Source organism: Nicotiana tomentosiformis, chromosome 12, assembly GCF_000390325.3.
Source record: "Nicotiana tomentosiformis chromosome 12, ASM39032v3, whole genome shotgun sequence".
Lineage (NCBI taxonomy): Eukaryota > Viridiplantae > Streptophyta > Magnoliopsida > Solanales > Solanaceae > Nicotiana > Nicotiana tomentosiformis.
Genome location: NC_090823.1, coordinates 90678780 through 90700840, shown reverse-complemented (window position 1 = coordinate 90700840; position 22061 = coordinate 90678780). Strand labels below are relative to the sequence as shown.

The 22061-nt window shown below is 34.5% G+C and overlaps 2 protein-coding genes and 1 long non-coding RNA gene across 4 annotated transcripts; all 3 read left to right on the top strand.

The window, feature by feature from the left end:
* The first annotated feature begins 1022 nt into the window (after positions 1 to 1022).
* LOC104094991 (uncharacterized) lies at positions 1023 to 5955 on the top strand. 2 transcript variants are annotated; one of them, XR_011412898.1, is made up of 3 exons: positions 1023 to 1185; positions 2449 to 2743; positions 3288 to 5955. It is a non-coding gene; the product is annotated as an uncharacterized lncRNA (long non-coding RNA). The 2 variants fall into 2 exon arrangements; XR_011412897.1 differs by having other exon boundaries at positions 1025 to 1185; positions 2466 to 2743.
* Positions 5956 to 10831: 4876 nt separating this feature from the next.
* LOC108946355 (purine permease 3-like) lies at positions 10832 to 13099 on the top strand. Its single transcript, XM_070192019.1, has 2 exons — positions 10832 to 11661; positions 12622 to 13099. The coding sequence occupies exons 1-2, from the start codon at positions 10951 to 10953 to the stop codon at positions 12967 to 12969; spliced, it is 1059 nt and encodes a 352-aa protein (XP_070048120.1). The 5' UTR covers positions 10832 to 10950; the 3' UTR covers positions 12970 to 13099.
* Positions 13100 to 16642: 3543 nt separating this feature from the next.
* Positions 16643 to 18355, top strand: LOC104095257 (purine permease 1-like). The gene is made up of 2 exons (XM_009601340.4): positions 16643 to 17439; positions 17893 to 18355. Exons 1-2 carry the CDS (start codon positions 16729 to 16731, stop codon positions 18238 to 18240), a joined length of 1059 nt encoding a protein of 352 aa, XP_009599635.1. The 5' UTR covers positions 16643 to 16728; the 3' UTR covers positions 18241 to 18355.
* Positions 18356 to 22061: the final 3706 nt, after the last annotated feature.

Sequence of the window (22061 nt, the reverse complement as noted above, 5' to 3'; positions counted from 1 at the left end):
CATCCGATCAGCTTCTTTTTGTTTTTCGTTTCAATTGAAAATAAACTCGTAACTCTGTTTTTGTTCTTGCTTGTAGACTTCATTAAGAGATTAACATTATTTTATTATTTTAGGATCAAATAAAAGAAAAAGAATAAATACCTATATACATATATTTAATATATATGCTACACTTAGAGAATCATGTATTAAACCACGTATATTAACATATCTATAAGTAAAAAAAATTCCTTTAAAGTTCTTTTTCTTTTTCATCGTGTTTAAAGAAAATCTTATAAATCATCTAAGCTCTAATTCAATTAAAAATATTTTTATTTGTAATGTCGCCAAGATAGAATTATTTTATATGGAAATACATAAGGAAATAATAACTCTTCTATCTCGATTAAACTATAAAAAATTTATTTCAAAATTCACGAAAGTGTTCCACAATCGTGCGAAATGTGGACTACTTTACTAGAGTTTCATGGACACCCGTATTGCATAGCACATAAATGATGAAAAGTGCATGTTTTTAGTATATTTGCATATTATTTCTTGTGTGAGTTGCGAAAGTTTTTGAAGTAAAATATGCTCATTACGTGTTTCTTATGTGTAGTAACGAGTTTTGATGATATTTGATCAAAAGATCTCAATTTGTTGCAAAAAGAAAAAGGTGGAAGAACCGGGAGCTCGTCCATTCTCGCCCAAGGCACGAAAGCGGACACGAAAAAGGATACAATTGAATGCACAAAATAGTAAAGTGGAGCGAAGGCACGGATCGCTTCGCAAAATGAAAAAATTTCAAAAGTTGAATCCGCGCCTACAGCCACGCGATGCACACTATAAGAAATATACTTTTTAATGACTATTTCTTAACAAAGGGACATTAATCTGGTCGTTATTGATGTATTTATAGCGACCAACCTTTTTTCCTGTCGTTAAAGCCAATTTTTAGTTTGACATTAACTAATTAATAATATCCAGTCGTTAAAATATAATTAATCAATTAAAAAAATAGGAGCTATATTTTCCCTCTTTCCCCCCCAAATTCACCCTACGCCCGCCCCACCCCCCCTCCAAAAAGACCCTTAGTCTACTGCTGATCAAAACCTGAAACTGCTATAAAAAATTTATGGAAAAGAGAAAAACGTTTGTCACCTCCGCCGGCATCAACTGCTCATCTTAGAGTTTCTTCTCATCAAGGTAAGATTTGAAAATTTACTCTTTTTATATTTTAATTTTGGTTCAAATTAATAGGGTTGTGATTTAGTTTTCACTTTGGTGATATTGGTGTTCAAAAATTGTGGCATGGTCGGTTTAGAATCAAGAATTTGTTGTAAGACCGATTTCAGTTTATCTTAATTTGGGCTTAAGAATTTTTTGATTATTTTAATCTGGGCTTAAGAAATATGAATTTGTGGAATGGTTAGTTTCAATGTGTAATCACCATATCATCATCTCTATCTATTCTACTGCTTTTCATTTGTGTTTTTCTCTTGCTTTTTCCTTCTTCATGACATGACTTCTGTTTTCCTTTGTGTTGAGTAAAAGATTCAGTCGTTTTCCAGTTGGGTTCTCAAAAATTTAGAGCCTTAGAAGGATAAATCTCAATGCGTGAAAATTAGGCAGTGGTTTTTACGATCGAAGCTTAACGGTGATTTGCATTATTTTGGGTGTTACCTTATAAAGGTATTTCTATTGAGTTTTAGATATCAGCTTGCTATTTGAGTTTTTGCTTCACTTAATTGTTATGTTTCCAGTTCACAACTTGTAGCAACAAATCTTGTGATGGCTCTTTTTACTTTGTTTAATTTTTCAAAATCTCTTATAGAGAATTGTTGTTCAGTATTTGCGGAAATGATTAGTTCATTTTTTTTCCTAGATTGATCATTATAATAGGTGCTTAAGTTGTAAAAGCAGTCAAGCACTTATCATTATAGTGAACTGTTGTTACTCTTTCAACTCTGAAAGAGGTGCATGGCTAATGTTTAGCTTGCTGCGGTATCGATTTCACTGAATCCAGTAGCCTACCTTCTTTGCTGTTTTCCCTTGTTGGTTACTTGATATAAAGGTCACTCTTGGAAAGAAAGAGAATGACATTTTTCTTCCAAAATACGGCTTGTAACTTTCATATGATGTGATTCAGCTGGTAGAGCTGATGGACAATTACTCTGATACAACCAAGTTGGAATGTCGACCTTGCAAATTATCATGGAGTTTAAAATGTGAAGTCTTAACTACTATTTTTAGGGGAAGATTGAGAAAATCGATTATCTGCGATGGGACATATTATTTTTCTTTATTGTATAACATAAATTAAGTTCTATTATACGGAAAAAACAATGATTTATTTCATTGAAATGGTATGTCTCTGCATGTCATATTTCATCGATCATATATGCACGTGTATTCTTCAATGTGGCTCCTTATCTTTTTATATTCCACCTGCTTGGGTTGATTGCTCAGACCACTTTTGTATGAAGGAAACATATGGAAATGAATCTTCTGATTCTAGTGATGAAGATTTTGAGGGTGGTCCTTCATCCAAGGAGAGAGAGAGAGAGAGATCAGAAGTGCCAAAGCTACTATGACTTCTCCTAGTTCGACTTTAGCAGATACAAAGTACCAAAGTGGGAAGCAGAAAGGGAGTAGACATGCTTCTGATAGGGGTCTCTGTGAGAAACTCAAAATTGGAGGCATGGACACCTCTGAACTTCATTCAAGTGGTAAAAAGAAAACATATAGGGAAGGTGCCATCAAGGTATTGTGGGCTTTACTCTGGTTCCAACTTTTTACATATCTGATCAGTGTTTATAGGTCCAACAACATCTTACTTTCCATGAAATTACAAACAAATTCTATTGAAGGTAGGAGGTCATTGTTATGTCTTCCTTGAACAAGTTACATACAATGGATATCATAAACTAGCTTTATTAGCTATTAAACAGAACTTGTTTACTCTTTTATTGCCTCCAAAAAAGAAAGTAGTAATACTTATTTGTAGTTGTGCTTGCCTAATATGGTAATTCCCTCTAAAAGAAAGTATTTTTAAAAAGATGTATGGATGTATGATTTTTATTTTTGTTTTTGTTTTTATTTTGAATATCATGGTTTTTTGAATTTGCTTGAAGAGACAGTTTAATTAGTTTTAGAACGAATTGTGACTGAAGGCTTCATATGGCAGACCCACCTAGTTTGTGATTTAGAGCAATTGATCGACTTATTTCTTTAATTTACTAAAAGAATATTCTTTGATAGTTTTCATGCATTTTCCCACTTCAGCTCAATCATTTTTGGGGTTTCAGAGGCTCTACGAATCCTTCAAGGAAAATCAGTATCCTGACCGTGATGCAAATGAGAAGTTGGGTAAAGAATTAGGCCTAACAGCTCACCAGGTTTTATGAGTTCTCCCTGGCATATGTTAATTTCAGCTTCGTCCGCATTTTCTCCACTTGTATCTTCGATTTTGCTTCGCTGCTACCTTCTTTTTCCTTAGTTTCTTTTTGTCAAATATACAAGTCAGTAAATGGTTTGAAAATGCTCGTCATTGCCATCGTCATTCTTCTCGCTGAGACTCAATTATGAGTTAAAAAGTGTCGAAAGAATCTCCTTCCTCACCAAATATAATGGGAGAACCACTTGGAATTGAATCTCTATATGTGATAAAGTTAAAGTCGAACAGAGTAGCATTTCTTATATAATGTTAGGATAAATATAAAATGTGCATTTATTTTCTGCTCTATGAGCTATTTTCATTACCAACAAGAAAACAAATCAAACAAATTATTAGTAACTCATGAAAGGGGAACACTTTTAGATGTTTAAACTTCTGAGCATTTTTCCAATCTTGCGTTGTCTTCCTTTAAAGTGAACGTCTTAATTCTTTTAGTGTTTCCTCCCCGAGTAATGGATTATATTGTTCATTGAGCCTTGCTTTAAACTTGGATTTTTTTTAATTATGCCCAATCTTTGCTTTACATAATCCACGTGAGATAACTGCTGGGAGTCTGAATTTAGTTTTAGATTCTACACCCTCCTGTTATTTGGATGACAATATATGGACCTCAAAAGGCCAAGATCTTTTCATTATGCATTATTGTGCTTTTTTGTATATTTTATTTATGTTGTATATTTTGAAGCTAAGTCACTTATACGCAGCAATCAACTATGCCCATAGTAACTAGTTTTGATCATACTTCCCCGTCTATTTGATTCTAATTCTAACTGGATTCACAAGAATCCTAGGAGATTGTAGCTCCATGGAATCATATTTTAGCTTTAAAATTTTGATAAATTATTCTGTGATCAGAGTATCAATTTGAGCCTTGCTTTTTGAGAGGTATATTTACCACTACTAAGTAGTTGGGAGGCGTCACGCCTCATTTACAAGACAGTTAGGTGTATTTGTTCGTGATCATTAAATGTGTCCATTGAGGGTATACTCATGGGCGGACATCGAAGAAGATAAGCTGGAACAGAGGAAGCTATTACTGTAAGGATTTAGAGCATCATTTTCTTGCTTTATTTTTCAAGCTTGATGCATGTCAAATAACTTGTGTTTGTTGCTGGTTGTGAACATTATATGTGAGACCTTGGACTCACTCTTTTTTCATCTTTACAGCCACGCGCCAACAATCTTTCCATTCCCAAAATATTTCATCCTTTTAGACACCCATACTCACTAATCTGGTTTCTTTCAGTGGTTGTGAGGATTATTATGCTTGATGCTCTAAAATCCTTGTAGTATTAATCTTTTGTTTCATAATATTTATATTTTCAATTATTATTCTCGCTGCATTAATGGAAATTGAGACTGTCATCAGATGCTTTAAATGAGAATTACTTAATTAGAAGTTGTGTATTAGTCTTCTGAAGTAGCTTGAAAGTCTTACTTTCTCATGCTCCGCTAAAGGTAGATGATACTTGTTTATTTGTTTATTTTCTTATTTTAGAAGGGAGATGGCTTTATTTTTAGATTCCGGATATATACAGTATAAAGATAAGTTGTTTGTTCTATGTTCAAATCTTACCTTAGTGGGGAAATCGAGAGCATATTCACATTGTTAGTCTTCTTTTCCTTTTGGCTTGTGTTAGGGTATCCTGACTCGATTTTCCAGTTAGTTTTATTTGATTATTAGCAATTAGAGTCTAGTATTTAGTGTTGCTACCGTCTATGTTGCTCGGACTTTTCAAAAGTGTTGCCGCATCCGTGTCGGATCCTTCAAAAATGTACTAAATTTGGAGGATCCGACACGCACCCAACAACATTTTTGAAGAGTCCGAGTAATATAGACTACTGTGATGTATTTTCATATGTCCTGTATTTTGCTAAGCAGGTACTTTAGAATTTCTAAGATCATAAGTAATTATAATTGTAAGGTATTTTCTTCTCTCTAATGAGGAAGTAAAAAAGAAATAACCATGAAAACGAATACAAATTCAGAATTTGCGATAAAAGTCTTAGAAAATGAATTACCAAAATGATTTTGGAATTGTTTGTGTCTCAGTAAAAAGAAATTAAATGAGTCTTTCAAGTCCCTTGGTGAAGTTTGCAGCCAGTTTGTATAGCAGTTTGATTAAAGAAGATATTGAAGCCTTATTATTTGTAGTATTATTTACGTTTCTTAATTTGTAATTTGTTATAATGAGATCTGACATTTTGTTCACTTTTGTCATGGACTTACTGGAGGCAATTTGATCAAGAAGGCTATGTAGTTCTAATACAAGTCATATACGAGTAAAGTATAGCAGATCAAGAATTTGAAAGTTCGAAGTATCAATCCTTAAAACAGTGCAGAGCAAAAAGTTAAAATACAAGAAATTTATTTTCTTAGGGGTGGTTTAAAGACGTTTTATGTACATTGAACGTATTTTTTCTCTTTTTAGGAGTTGTTAAAACGTTGCCATACAATTTGGACAGTTTTATTATTCATATGAATATTGATTATTTAATATAGTTTTGATTGTGTCGTATGTGTGTGAAAGCATATGAAATAATTATTTTATATTCAGTAAAATAAAGTTTTATAATTATATTTAGTAAAACTTCTCATTAGCGAAGGGAAATTTGGGCATTAAAAGTACCTGTAACGACCAAATTTGTTGCTCCCATAAATATTTTTAACGACCAGGATGACAATTTAGCGAAGGAAAAATTTGTCGCTAAAAGTACATACAACGATCGGAATTTATGTTGTCGCTAAAGGACCTTTAACGACCGACTTAGAGTCCGGTCATTAACTTTTAACGTCAAGGCTTTTAACGATCGGTGATTGGATAAGGCCCGCACATCCATGACTAGTGGTCTCTCTGCTTCCGGTAGATATGACAAGCTGCCCATATACTCGACCTTTCTACTCAAGGCATCGACTATCACATTGGCCTTCCTGAGATGATACAGAATAGTGATGTCATAGTCTTTCAGCAACTCTAACCATCTCTGCTACCGCAAGTTAAGGTCCTTCTGCTTGAACATAAGCTGGAGACTCTGGTCGTCGGTATAGACCTCACATAGAACACCGTACAGATAGTGCCACCGAATCTTCAATGCATGAACAATATTTGCCAACTCTAAGTCATGAATTAGGTAATTCTTCTCATGAACCTTCAACTGTCAACACCACGCCAAGCCCAATACGCGACGCATCACAATACACTATGTAAGACCCTGAACCCGTAGGCAATACCAACACTGTGGTTGTAGTCTTGAGCTTTTGAAAGCTCACCTCACACTCCTCGGACCATCTGAAAGGAGCACCCTTCTGGGTCAATCTAGTCAATGGTGCAGTAGTGGATGAAAAACCCTCCACGAATCGACGATAATATCCAGCCAAACCAAGAAAACTTCGAATCTCAGTAGCTGAAGACAGTATACGCTAACTCTGAACTGCCTCAATCTTCTTCGGATCTATCTTGATCCCTTCACTAGACACCATATGACCCAAAAACACCACCGAATCCAGCCAGAACTCTCACTTGGAGAATTTTGCATATAACTTCCTCTCCCTCAGGGTCTGGAGCACGATCCTCAAATGCTGCTCATGATCCGCCGGACTGCGAGACTATACCAAGATGTCATCAATAAACACGATGATGAAAGAATCAAGATATGACTGGAATATACTGTTCATCAGGTGTATAAATGTTGTTGAGGCATTGGTCAGCCCAAATGACATCACTAGAAACTCGTAGTGACCATACAGAGTCCTGAAAGCAGTCTTAATGATATCCGAATCCCGAATCTTAAACTGATGATACCCTGACCTCAAATAAATCTTTGAGAACTCTTTGGCACCCTGAAGCTGGTCAAACAAGTCATCAATGCGCAGGAATAGGTACATGTTCTTCACTATAACCTTGTTCAGCTGTCTATAATCAATACACATCCGCATAGTACCATCCTTCTTCTTCGCAAAACAAAACCACATCGGTGGTGCTTCAAAAATGGGTCGTAACTGAAAAAAGCACATTCAGTGGCGACTGAGTTTCCACGAATAACCTACAATAGTCAATAGCAATAATCTTGTCACCACAGAAAGGTACTTCGTTTTCGCGGCAAGTTTGGGGTACTATTGAAGCCTTTTCCTGTGGGTTGCCATGGAAGCATCTTTTTCTAAAAAATAAATACTTGAAAGTCGTATTCTCAACAACATAAACATTATAATAAAACACCACCAAATATGCTTAAATAAAGTAACTTAGGAACTTTTTATTACAGAAATTAATCTATGTAAAAAAGTATACAGCATTCCATAATACATTGTAATTGCTAATAAACATGAAAAAAAAAATCAAATTTTTTCAAGCTCCTCGTTGTCCAACATCTTTTCACTTGTTGAAGAACCTTGTCTTTGCAATTTAAAGAAAAAATGCAACGAATCATTATGGTAACCCTCACAATAAAAGTAACTTTAATTTATGATATATCAATTCGAGCAAATTTATGTATGTTGTCCATGCTAGCTTAACATGATAGGATGTTATGTATGTTGGATTGTATGAGTTACTTGCTAGTCATACATCAGACATATGCATTATAACTTGCATATATTATTTCAAACTTAATGTTGTCACGTTGAGTTGTCCATGCTGCCATGCAAGTACGTAGAGATTGGTCTGTTCCGTTATTACATTGTGTGTGGATATAGATCCATCCGTCATGAGTCATCCAACCATGTTTCTATTTTGGTGGTATATGTGTAGGTTTTTAGGACACGTGGAGAGTGCCGAGTTGATATAAAATCTACGTCTTTACCATGCATTAATGATATCAGGCTGTTGTTGTAGTATTTCATAAATGCTATTTCATGTGTATCATTCTATATGTTGTTTAGATGCATTAATATATGCATCGGTCCTACTATTCGAGGATATCATGCATTATATCTCATGCTTAGATTGTGCACATCTTATACAGTGTTTTCATGCTTTACTTTTGTTATTGGGTATACTTATTAAATGCACATATAATGAAATGAGTGTTTTTGACTATTCCTTCGTCAGTATTTTATTGGGGGAAAAGTCAATAAGTCATACTTGGTACGTGTCAGTATATTCATACTATACTTTTACATATTCTTGCGCAAATTCAGATTCCAGTACTAGTGGAGCATCTGAGAGCGCTTAGGAGTAGTTTAGGAGACTTAGATGTGAGCTATCTTAGGTGACTTGTTCGTAGCTATTGGGGTCGCGTTCTATCTTTCTTTTGTTGTTCTTTACTCAAGACAGTATATGTATTCGAGCAGACAATTGTATTGTTATGTTACACCTTTAAACCATTCATGAATTGTGCTATTAGTTCCTAGGGGGTTGTATTTGGTATTCCATATTGTCTCAGATCAATTATTGCACTTTGTTCATATTATGACTAAGATATTATTATATTATCTCGTTTCATGATTATTTTCAATTTTAACTGGCTTAGTAGTTAGGTTATGTACCATCATTGTCTTGGTGGGATTTGAGTTGTGACAAATTTGAAACGGCGAAAGGTGCCAAATGATATGAAAATATTTTTGGGAATATTCTTAGAAAACTAAGAAGATACTTGCAAAGGAGGATCAAATACCCAAAGCTACATGTACCAGTGCCAGACTTTGATCGTAATTATATTAGTTTGCGCAATTAAATAGTCATCCATGATTTGGGTCTCCTTGGATGGGATTATGATTGCTAGCAAAATTGTCGAAATCACACGGTATTCTTCTGGAGACGCCTAGTCAATATGGGATAGGCGCTCGACTTCCATGAATATACACATAGTGATAGTCATTATGTCAGTGATCAAGAACTCCTACCAGATATAAGAGTTTGTTTAAAGCTTCAAACTTAATTATGAATTATGAAATAATTTTAATTGCTGAATTGAGTTTTTTATGAAATGTATTTATTGAATTGATATTGCATATGATCTTACCATGTCTTTCCAAAAATTCTCGACTCACTTTATAATTGAGGGGATATATGATGCGTATTGAGTACTTGTGATTTTGTACTCACATACTTGCTCAGCGGCCCTAGATATCTTCGTGGATGCATGTTTTATGATTCAAAATGATGTGGATATCTACTAGGTATCTCCCCCTCTTCTCTGGCTATTATAGTGAGCCCGCTATTGTTTATGTGGTATCTTCGAGTCTAGTTTATTTTATGCACTTAGGTAATCATTATTATATAAGTTGCATGTACACTACAGGGGTCATGTATTTATGTCTAGAGCATTTTCATTGTACTCATTAAGGTATGTATAAAGTTTTCAATAGTTATTATGCCGAACATTAATAATTCTAAAATATTTTTCGAAATTGTTTATCATGAAGCATGCATTGTTGAAGTCAAATAATCAGGTGCCATGTCTCGCTCCTCCAGTTTCGAGGCGTGAAAGTAAGCATATTCCCTCCTCTTGTGTACTTTAGTTTTGACATATAAAACTCCAATTACGTATTTTCTTAAGAAATATATAAGTTGAGAGCCATTGTGCAATTTTCCTTTTGGCTTAACTTTTAAAGGACCATAGATATCAAATCACCACGAATTTTCCTACGTTGATTCTGAAAATTGTGTCATACCCCTAATAAATTCACCTTTGTCGTTAATACCAACCTTTTTGTACCGAAAAAATAGGTTTGTACCAACCTTTTGTATGGTAAGTTTGTTCTACAGGGTATCAATCCTATTTAACAAAACAAGAAATAATATAAAAAGTTTCTGTTGCATGAAAAAGAGCTTACTCAGCTCAGTCTTGACTGTCTTGTGTCTTTTGGCACATGAATCAAACAAAAAACCAAAGACGCCATCCAATTTTGATTTTCTTTTTCTTAATTGTTTTTTATCGTGTTGTAACTTGTAAACATGTCTCACATTTATTTGTGGCAGTTGAACCATTGAATTTAAATTGGACAGGTGTGGCAAATTTAAAAGTGCATATAGACGAAATGGAGGGGAACCTCACTGGAGATAGGTGTGAATCCTTTCTGGGGGGCTATTCATATTTATTCAATTCGAACAAAGTTAATTAAAACACACGTTGACGTATGGGTGACTATTCTTGTTTTTCTCGTCACAAGTGGAAATGCAAAATTCTGCTGATCCCGCTCATAATTATTCAATTCTTACCTAATATAATACCCACATTTGCCCCATGTATCCTTGTTAATTTTAATCATTGCTTTTCCTAGAAATTCAACGCTGCAATTTCATAACAAAATATAATCATTGCTTTTATATTTTTTATATTAATATATCATTTCCCTTGTGAATCATATGAAAATTACTAGTACTGCAATTAATCTATTCATGATAAAGCCTTCTTAAACTGGGGCCACTCCATGTCGTGAAACAAATCGCGGAGATGTACTAAGATTTCTCAATTATAAATAGATCTCATCACTGCAAGAGGTCCAATAATCCAAACCTTTGCAGAAAAAGACCATCACTCCAACTTATTATCCAAATCTCTTGAAAAAAAGTATGGAACATCAAGGATTAAGCATCGCTATGAGGAGAATCCTCCTGCTGATTAATTGTATAATACTTGCTGTTGGTATCTGCGGTGGCCCTCTAATGATGCGTCTATATTTTGTGGAGGGAGGTTCAAGAGTATGGTTTAGCAGTTGGTTACAAACTGCTGGATGGCCACTCACCTTTATACCTCTTGCTATCTTATACTTCTATCGTCGAAAAACCGAAGGCTCTAGTGCCAAGTTTTACTTTATAACACCCCGAATTTTCATTGCGTCATTCGTCATTGGCATTGTCACTGGTGTTGATGATTTTCTCTATTCGTGGGGCGGGTCAAAACTCCCTGTGTCAACCTCTTCACTGCTTCTTGCGGCTCAACTTGCCTTCACGGCAGTAGGTGCTTTCTTCATATTGAAGCTGAAGTTCACACCCTACTCTATCAATGCAGTGGTTCTGCTGACAGTTGGTGCTGTTTTACTGGGTGTTCGATCTAATGGTGATCGGCCGGAGGGTGTGACAAGTAAAGCCTATATTCTTGGTTTTATGATGACACTTCTCGCAGCAGCTTTATATGGAGTCATTTTGCCTTGTATTGAGTTGATTTACTTGAAGGCAAAACAAGTTATTACTGCTACGTTGGTGCTGGAGATTCAGATGGTCATGTGTTTTGCTGCTACTGCTTTTTGCACCGTAGGAATGATTGTTAATAACGACTTTAAGGTAATTCTTTCTTCCCCTATAGCTCATTTTTGCCCATGCATCTTACTCACTCCATCACATTTTATTTTTTTTATATTTTTATAATTTATTGATAACGTGGTAAAAGAGCAATCGACGTGTTATTACTAGTTAGAAATGTAAATGAACTTTACGGTGGAAGGGTGAATAATTTAAATCTTTTTTATATTTAGTCTGTCCAAATAAAATAATAGTACATTTTTACGGTTGAAAGTGTGTATGTTTAAACTACTAGTTTTACACTTAATAAGAAATTTTTTACGACCACACAATGCTATGCAAGTTTAAAATCATAAGTTTGAAAAGTCTAAAACAAATATTATAAAATATGTTTAAAACCCAAGTTTCATAAATTTATTTTCATTTTGAAATTTCGAGACACAAATTATGTCACATAAATTAAAAAAGAGATCGTAATATATTTTTTCTCGACTCTCGTTTGGTGTTAATTACCATTAGATCCCTAAGGCCTTCAAATGACCAGTCTATCAACTTCTCTTTAGGTGATGATCTATTGGCGTTCACTAACATCAATAGTCCATCTTTTAGGATTTCTTATATTCGTTGGAAACCTCTCTTTTATTTTCTTTTTTCTTTTTTCTTTTTTTTCTCTTTTCATTTATTTCTCCTTATTTCATTTCCAATAAAGTTTTCTGATCTTAATGACAAGAGAGAACAAAAGCATGTAATGAGTTGTGAGTTTGACTTTAGCAGTAGAAACCCTAAATTATTCATATCCCACATAGAGGGATCAAGACTCTTGACATGGTTGACTGAAGACATATAGAAAGTATATGAAAGCTGGATGTAATATACTGGATTCGAATAGATTTACCTAAAAGTTTTGTATCATAAATAGATACTTCCAAGGTTTCAATTTTGTCTTAGCTATAGACAATCTGTTTAAAGAGCAACGACTAAGAAATTGATTGAAATTTGCAGGCAATATCAAGGGAGGCAAAACAATTTAACCTTGGAGAAGCTAGATATTATACAGTAGTAGTGTGGACTACCATTGTTTGGCAGTGCTTCTTTGTGGGTGTCATTGGAGTCATTTACTGCTCTTCTTCTTTGATGTCTGGGGTTATGATCGCAGTTCTACTTCCTGTTACTGAGGTATTAGCTGTAGTTTTCTTTAGAGAAAATTTTTCAGGTGAAAAGGGCCTTGCTCTTTTCCTTTCTCTTTGGGGTTTCGTTTCTTACTTTTATGGAGAGTTCAGACAAACAAAGAAGCAGAAGAACAAAAGTCCACAAACTGAGATGACAACGACGCATATCGAGTCTGTTTGATTTACTATTAATCATGGCTATATAAATAAATAGTTTTTATTTTTTGTAGAAAATAATGTATGTTATTTTGTGGAATACTTATTATTCATTAATGATGAAACGAGAAATTTATTCAACTGAAATGAGAACTTTTCTTCTATTTTCAATATGTATTTCATCTTAAAAAGCAATGTTATCTAAAACCCAATTTGTTTATTTCACTCCATTTTTGTCTTCACAAGTGGAAAATGGTTTCAAGAAAAGTGAAAACGCAAATTTCCCCGCCAACTAGTAGTATATATGGATATGGCTATTTACATGGCGCAAGTCATGGTTGGGGTACTATTCTAGATGGAAAATAGTATTTTTGGTCTTTGTATTGTTACCTAATTATTATTTAGTCCACATATTATTTAACTTAGCAATTTGACCATCAATTAACATAAATATGTAAGTTTAGTCCCTGCATTGACTGTAATTTTGCCTTCTGACACTATATCCTTTTTATCCCCTCTACAAAGTGCATTCCATCAAAGTTTTCATCGTTAACAAGCTTTGGCAAACTAATGTCATCCGCGATCAGCTTTTTTTTGTTTTTCGTTTCAATTGAAAATAAACTCGTAACTCTATTTTTGTTCTTGCTTGTAGACTTCATTAAGAGATTTACATTATTTTATTATTTTAGGATCAAATAAAAAAATAAAAATAAATACCTATATACATATATTTAATATATATGCTACACTTAGAGAATCATGTATTAAACCACGTATATTAACACATCTATAAGTAAAAAAAATTCCTTTAAAGTTCTTTTTCTTTTTCATCGTGTTTAAAGAAAATCTTATAAATCATCTAAGCTCTAATTCAATTAAAAATATTTTTATTTGTAATGTCGCCAAGATAGAATTATTTTATATGGAAATACATAAGGAAATAATAACTCTTCTATCTTGATTAAACTATAAAAAACTTATTTCAAAATTCACTAAAGTGTTTCACAATCGTGCGAAATGTGGACTACTTTACTAGAGTTTCATGGACACCCGTATTGCATAGCAGATAAATGATGAAAAGTGCATGTTTTTAGTATATTTGCATATTATTTCTTGTGTGAGTTGCGAAAGTTTTTGAAGTAAAATATGCTCATTACGTGTTTCTTATGTGTAGTAACGAGTTTTGATGATATTTGATCAAAAGATCTCAATTTGTTGCAAAAAGAAAAAGGTGGAAGAACCGGGAGCTCGTCCATTCTCGCCCATGGCACGAAAGCGGACACGAAAAAGGAGACAATTGAATGCACAAAACAGTAAAGTGGAGCGAAGGCACGGATCGCTTCGCAAAATGAAAAAATTTCAAAAGTTGAATCCGCCCCTATAGTCACGCGATGCACGAAAGTTGATGTGAATTCTAGCTTTCCTATCCGAGATTGTATTAATTAGTTCTGCCCCATACAACCCCTAATTGATATAAATATATCCTAAAGAGTCCTTTTGAAGCGGGGATCGAGACAGTACTTTAGGGTTAGAGAAGAATTTGGAGAGGAGGAACACGCAAGGAGCAAGGTGGAAGATTCGACAACAAGTTTTTCCTTTCTTCTTTCAATTTCCATTATTAGTCATGAATTTTAGTATTGTAGTTTTACATACTATTATTAATAGCTAATCTCTTATCTAGGGTTCTGATGGAACATTTTGTAGGATAAATTCTTGTTATGTTTTTATATAATTGAGCCTTTGAATTTCTCTACTTGTTCAACTACGTATTTATTGTTGTTGATTGAATGGCCATCAATTGATTGTGCCTATTTATTATGTATTATTTGGGAAAGAGTACATATTTAGGTGGTTGTTGAACAACGTCACTCCTAACGTATGTGAGAAATTAATACGGTGGGTTTATGAATAACAAAGCCTTGATGTGGTCATAGTGAGCGGTAAGATAGTGCCAGGTAGCTAGTGTAGTTCAAGAGAATATGTCTAGTAAATTGTTGTAGTTGCTCGAGAGAGAATTACGATACATGAAGTGATCAAGATCAGTAAAGAATACTTAGGCAAAATTATAGGAGACGTAGCTGGAAGGATTCCGACAATTGGTGAAATCATAACTCTAGGCCCCTTAATCTTGTCTTCAACCCTTAGTATCTCTGGTTTAAATTAATTAATTAGTTAGACATAAGAGCCTTTATATTTATAACTTTAGAAATTGCTCGAGTTTGTCTTCATGTTGATAGTGAACAGTTGTAGTTAAACCTTAGTTCTCTGTAGAATTTGACTCCGAACTCTTAGATCGGAATATATTTGCAGTGACCACTTATCCTTTTTAGGACTAAAGTTGGACGTGATCAATAGCTAATATTTTCAAAGTTACAATATTGATGATCAGCTCAATCTTGACAGTCGGGTGTTCTTAAGCACATTGTTAGGTGTTTGTCCTTATTTTCTTACTATATTTGGTTTCCCTATCTCTCAAAAGAAAGGGCAACATATTTATCATAATTGGATTTTTCTTCTTGTAGAAGAAAATTATAAATCTTCCATATTTAGCTAGTCCTTTTCTTGTAGGAAAATGTTTTAGACCTCTATAAATTGAGGATCCTTCCTTCTCATTCATTAGCATCCACAAATGTAGCCATATGGGGTTTGAGAGTTGTATTTAGGGGGAGAACTTTACGGGACAAGTTTTAGTGTGTCACTTGTGTTTGCCTCTTCGTGAGGTTGTTCTCTCGATATTTTGTACTCTCTTTTATTATAGTTGATTGCTCATCTCCGTTATGGACGTAGGTCAACTGACCGAACCACATTAAATGTTTACATCTCTTTTGGTAGATTTTTCTTTTGTGGTATGATTTATCATCGTTCAAGGTTTGCTTTACCAGCTTACGCATAATACCTGATTTTTTTCGGTCCTAACAACACTAAAAAAAATCGAGAAGCCGTCCAATTTTGATTTTCTTTTTCTTAATTCCTGTCTTTTTTTTTTGTCGTGTTGTAAACATGTCTAACAGTTATTTGTGGCCAACTGAAACATTGAATTTTAAATTGGACAGGTGTTGCAGATTTAAAAGTGCCCATATCACTGGAGAGGTCTGAATCCTTTCTGGTTCTCGGCACGCTTTCATATAAGAAAAACTGTTATTGTTGGCATATGAGGGGCTAATCATATTTATTGAATTCGAATAAAGTTAACTAAAACCCACGTTAAGTTTATGGGTGACTATTCATATGTTTCTCTTCACAGGTGGAAATGCAAGGTTCTACCTACCCACTGATAATTATTCAACTCTTAGCTAAACCCACGTTTGTCCCATCCTTATTAATTTTAATCCATATTTTTGTCTTCACAAGTGCAAGTGCAAAATTCAACGCTAACCAGTAGAATAGGCAAGGCTATTTACACGGCACAGTCCATGGTCCGCTAATAGTTTTTCCTAGAAATTCAACGTTGCAATTTAACAACAAATCTACTCACAATCATTGCTTTTTTGGTCTTTGCTCTAATATTTTTTAATTGTTATATCCTTCCCTTGTGAATCATATGAAAATTTCTAGTACTGCAATTAATTAAATCAGAAGAAAGCCTTCTTAAAGTGGGGCCACTCCATGACGTGAAACAAATCATGGGAATGTACTAAGATGTTTCTCATTTATAAATAGCAGAGTACAGATCTCAGCACCGCAACAGATCCAAAATTCCATACCTTAGTAGTAGAAGAAGAAGTCCATTCAGCCTGAGCAGCAGACTACTCCAACATAGTATCCAAATCGCTTGCAAAAAAGTATGGAAAATCAAGGATTAAGCACCACTATGAGGAGAATCCTCCTGTTGATTAATTGTTTAATACTAGCTGTGGGTATATGCGGTGGTCCTCTAATGATGCGTCTATATTATGTCGAGGGAGGTTCAAGAGTTTGGTTTAGCAGTTGGTTACAAACGGCTGGATGGCCATTCACCCTTATACCTCTTGCCATCCTATACTTCTATCGTCGAAAAACCGAAGGCATTAATGCCAAGTATTACTTGATAACACCTCGAATTTTCATTGCATCATTCATCATTGGTGTTGTCACTGGTCTTGATGATTTTCTCTATTCGTGGGGCGGGTCAAAACTTCCCGTATCAACCTCTTCACTTCTTCTTGCTGCTCAACTTGCATTCACGGCAGTAGGTGCTTTCTTCATAGTGAAGCTGAAATTCACACCCTACTCTATCAATGCAGTGGTTCTGCTGACAGTTGGTGTTGTTTTATTAGGTGTTCGATCTAATGGTGATAGGCCAGAGGGTGTGACTAGTAAAGCCTATATTCTTGGTTTTATGATGACACTTCTCGCAGCAGCTTTATATGGAGTCATTTTGCCTTGTATTGAGTTGATTTACTTGAAGGCAAAGCAAGCTATTACAGCTACATTAGTATTGGAGATTCAAATGGTCATGTGTTTTGCTGCTACTGCTTTTTGTACTGTTGGAATGATTGCCAATAACGACTTCCAGGTATTGTTTCCCCCTTAAACTCATCACTACCCAAGCATCTTACTTCCGGTTGCAGTTTATCTTACACTATTCTTTTGCAAGTTTAAATTATATGCATAATTATTTTTTACACAATCAAGTCATTTACAAGAAAATTACACGTAAATTTTATGATATATATATATTAATTGATAACCTTATAAAAAGAACTTTACGGTTTAAGGGTAAATAATTTGAATCTTTTACACTATTAGTCCATTTTCAGATAAAATGACACAGTTCTGCATTTGAAGGTATTTAACTTTAAGCTGCTCGTTTTACCCTTAATAAGAAGATTTTTATAACTACACAATATTATGCAAGTTTAAAATCACAAGATGATGTATCATAGATACTTCCTCGGTATTAATTTTGTTTTAGCTATACACTATCTTATTAAAGAGCAAGGATTAAGATATTGATTGAAATTTGCAGGCAATATCAAGGGAGGCAAAACAATTTAATCTCGGAGAAGCTAGATACTATACAGTGATAGTATGGACTACCATTATTTGGCAGTGCTTCTTTGTGGGTGTAATTGGAGTCATTTACTGCTCTTCTTCTTTGATGTCTGGGGTTATGATCGCAGTTCTACTTCCTGTTACTGAGGTATTAGCTGTAGTTTTCTTTAGGGAAAATTTTTCAGGTGAAAAGGGCCTTGCTCTTTTTCTTTCTCTTTGGGGTTTCGTTTCATACTTTTACGGAGAGTTCAGACAAACAAAGAAGGAGAAGAACAAAAGTCCAAAAAGTGAGATGACAACAATGCGTACCGAGTCTGTTTGATTTACTATTCACGGCTATACAGATAAAGAGTTTGTATTTTTTTGTAGAAAATAATGTACGCTACTTTGTGGAATACGTATCTATTCATTAATGTTGAAACGAGAAATTTATTCAACTCAAGTGAGCACTTTTCTTTTTTTTTTCAATATATCTTCCATCTTAAAAAGCAATGTTTTATTTTCTCTTCACAAGTGGAAATGCAAAATTCTCCGCCAACCAGTAGTATGGATATTGGCTATTTACATGGCGCAAGTCATGGTTGGGGTACTAATCTGGTAAGGAAAATAGTATTTTTGTTTTCTGTATTTGTTACTTAATTATGATTTAGTCCACATATTACATACTTAGAAATTTTTACCTTCAATTAACATAAATGTGTGATTTTAGTCCCTGCATTGACAGTAGTTTAATTTAACGATGTTAGTATCGGCAAAGGGTTATATTTGCCTTCTAACACTATATCCTTTTTATCCCCTCCTCTACAAAGTGCATTCCGTCGAAGTTTTTATCGTTAACAAGATTTGGCAAACTAATGTTTTTTAGCTGGGTGAATTATCTTTCAACGAGACACAGAAATATTAGGCTATCAGCTCTAGTTTCTTTTCCTTTTTAATTTTTCAAATTTTAAAAGTGTTTAAACAAACTAATATGAAATAGTGTCATTATTTAAAAAAAGAAGGATTACTTACTTTTTGTTAGCTATAGAGAATCTCTTTAAAGTTCAACGATTAAGATATTGATTGGAATGCGTATTTTACAACTTGAACTAGAAAGATGAGAACTAAATGGGTTATTGATTATAAGTGTCTTTTGTATTATGTAGATTGACTATAATTAGGTTAAAATAATTTTTAGATTAATCACGGTCAACATTCTTGGTAAACGACCTTGGATCGGTATTTTGATGATTCTGGTAGGTTCGTATGATATTTTTGGAATTGTACGCACTTTTGGTTGGGGTCCGGGGTAACCCGAGCGCATTTCGGCATGGTATGTGAAATATAGTGAAAATAAGTTTTCAAGTTGAAATCATATGTTTTGATGATCGATTCATGTTATGTGATATTATTTTGATGATTTGACGTAGCGAACAATTTTGTATGATGTTATTATACTTGTGTGCATGTTTGATTTAAAGCTCGAGGAGCTTGGGTAAGTTTCAGGTGTGTATCAGATAAGTTTTGGATGATTTGAGATAGCTAGTGTGCTTTAGTTTATGGTGTTGATCTGCAGGTCTCGCACTTGTGAGGACCTATTCGCAAATGCAAACTCCGCTTTTGCGAAGTCGAGCTCACATTTGCGAAAATGGGCTAGGCAAGGCAGTCTTCGCATTTGCAAAGAGATGTTCGTAATTGCGGACATCACCAGATCGCTTTTGCAAATGCTTGGTCGCTTTTGCGACTGGGCACCAGACTTAGTCAGGTTCGCAATGGCGAACCTTTGACTGCATTTGCGATAAAGGAGTGCATCTCAAATGCGATATTTTTGTTGCATTTGCGACTTTAGAAGGTTGGGGGCACTGTTCACATTTGCGACCAGTGTTTCGTATTTGCGATTGTCGCAATTACGAACAAGAGTTCGTAATTGCAATACCTACGTCTGAGTAAAAGAGGAGAAAATCGGGACTTAGCTCATTTCACACCATTTTTTAAACCCTAAACACTCTAGAGGCAATTTACTTGAGAGTTTTTCCCAAAATCATTGGTAAGCAACTCTAATCCACTTCCTTTCAATTCCCCATTATTTTTCATGAGTTTTTAACATCAAATCGAGGATTTTCATGGTAGAAATTAGGAGTTTTGGGTAAAATTTAGGCATTTTGCAAAATTTGGATTAAGATCTCAAATTGAGATCGAATTTAAATACAAATCACATACTCGGGCTCGGGGGTGAATGGATAATCGGATTTTGGTCCGAATCTCGAATTTTGACCAAGCGGTCCCGAGGTTGACTTTTGTTGACTTTTTTAGTTTCATCAAAGATTGAGCCGTTTTCATTCGTGGGTAGTTTCTAAAGTTTATTTTGAATTGTTCGAGCGATATTTGGTTATATTTGGCTGGTTTGGAGGCTTGTTCGAAAGAAAAAGTCGTGGTTGGTTGTTGATTTGGTTGTGCAAGGAGGTAAGTGTCGTATCTAACTTCGACTTGAGAGATTTAGGACTTGTTCGTCTGCTTGTTATGTGAATTATATAGGGAAATAATGTATATGTAAGGTGACGACTGTATATTCATTGTCACGGGTTATAACATGTGGGTTAAGCTATTTACCTTTATATTATCACTTATTCCATGTTATCTCTTGTTATATGCTTTGATTGCTACATGATCTTACTTATTATCCATGTCTTACTTGTTATCTGTTATTTAAGTTGTTGCTTGTTTGATTTCTTCATTTCTTGCTCAATATCTGCTTACCTGCTATATGACCCTATCTGAATTAATTGTATATCTTTATTGTTTCATGTCTTACGTGCCTTTATTGCCTTTGAACTACTTGTTGCACTTTATTATGTTATTCCGAGTTCTGAGAGTTCTTTAGCTAATATTGCATCGGTGACTTGTAGAAAGTTATGAATACGAGGTATTGGTTATTCTCTGTTTGAACTGATAGTTCCTTAATGTTCTGCTTGTTAATTTCCCTTTTATGTTAAGATTACGTAACTAGTTGTGTTAAGTTTTTATGTTAATGAATTGATATTGGAAACAGGTTACGCACCGCAATAGTTATTGTGTTAAGTATTGGGATCGGGTTGCACGCCGCAACAGTTATTGTATTAAATCTTTGGATCAGGATATACGCCGCAATAGTTATTGTGTTAACTGTTGGGATCGGGTTGCGCGCCGTAACAGAGTTGATGTGTTGTGGTTGTCTGTAGTTGTAGAGTTTTATATCAGTATTGTGATATGAGATTTGAGATCATGTTATTCTGGGGACCTCTGGTATTTGACTTTCGGGTCCGTTTTTTTGAGTTTACTGTTTTATTTCTATTTCTGTGTTATATTATTATAATTTGTACAGGTTTATAGTGAGTGTCTTGTTATAGCCTCGTCACTATTTCGTCGAGGTTAGACTCGACACTAACAGAGTACATGGGGTCGGTTGTACATATGCTACACTTCTGCACTTCTTGTGCAGATCCTTGTGTTGGTCCTAGCGGAGCTTAGCGAAGACTGCTCGGATTCGACTGCTATAGGAGATACTAACTCTTCTATCTCGATTAAATTATAAAAAACTTATTTCAAAATTCATTAAAGTGTTTCACAATCGTGCGAAACATGGACTACTTTACTAGAGTTTCATGGACACCCGTATTGCATAGCAGATAAATAATGAAAAGTGCATGTTTTTAGTATATTTGCATATTATTTTTTGTGGAAGTTTTTGAAGTAAAATATGTTCATTACGTGTTTCTTATGTGTAGTAACGAGTTTTGATAATATTTGATCAAAAGATCTCAATTTGTTGCAAAAAGAAAAAGGTGGAAGAACCGGGAGCTCGTCCATTCTCCCCCATGGCACGAAAGCGGACACGAAAAAGGAGACAATTGAATGCACAAAACAGTAAAGTGGAGCGAACGCACGAATCGCTTCGCAAAATGAAAAAATTTCAAAAGTTGAATCCGCGCCTACAGCCACGCAATGCACACTACAAGAAATATACTTTTTAATAACCACTTCTTAACGAAGGGATATTAATCTGGTCGTTATTGATGTATTTATAGCGACCAACCTTTTTTCCTGTCGTTAAAGCCAATTTTTAGTTTGACATTAACTAATTAATAATATCCGGTCGTTAAAAAATATAATTAATCAATTAAAAAA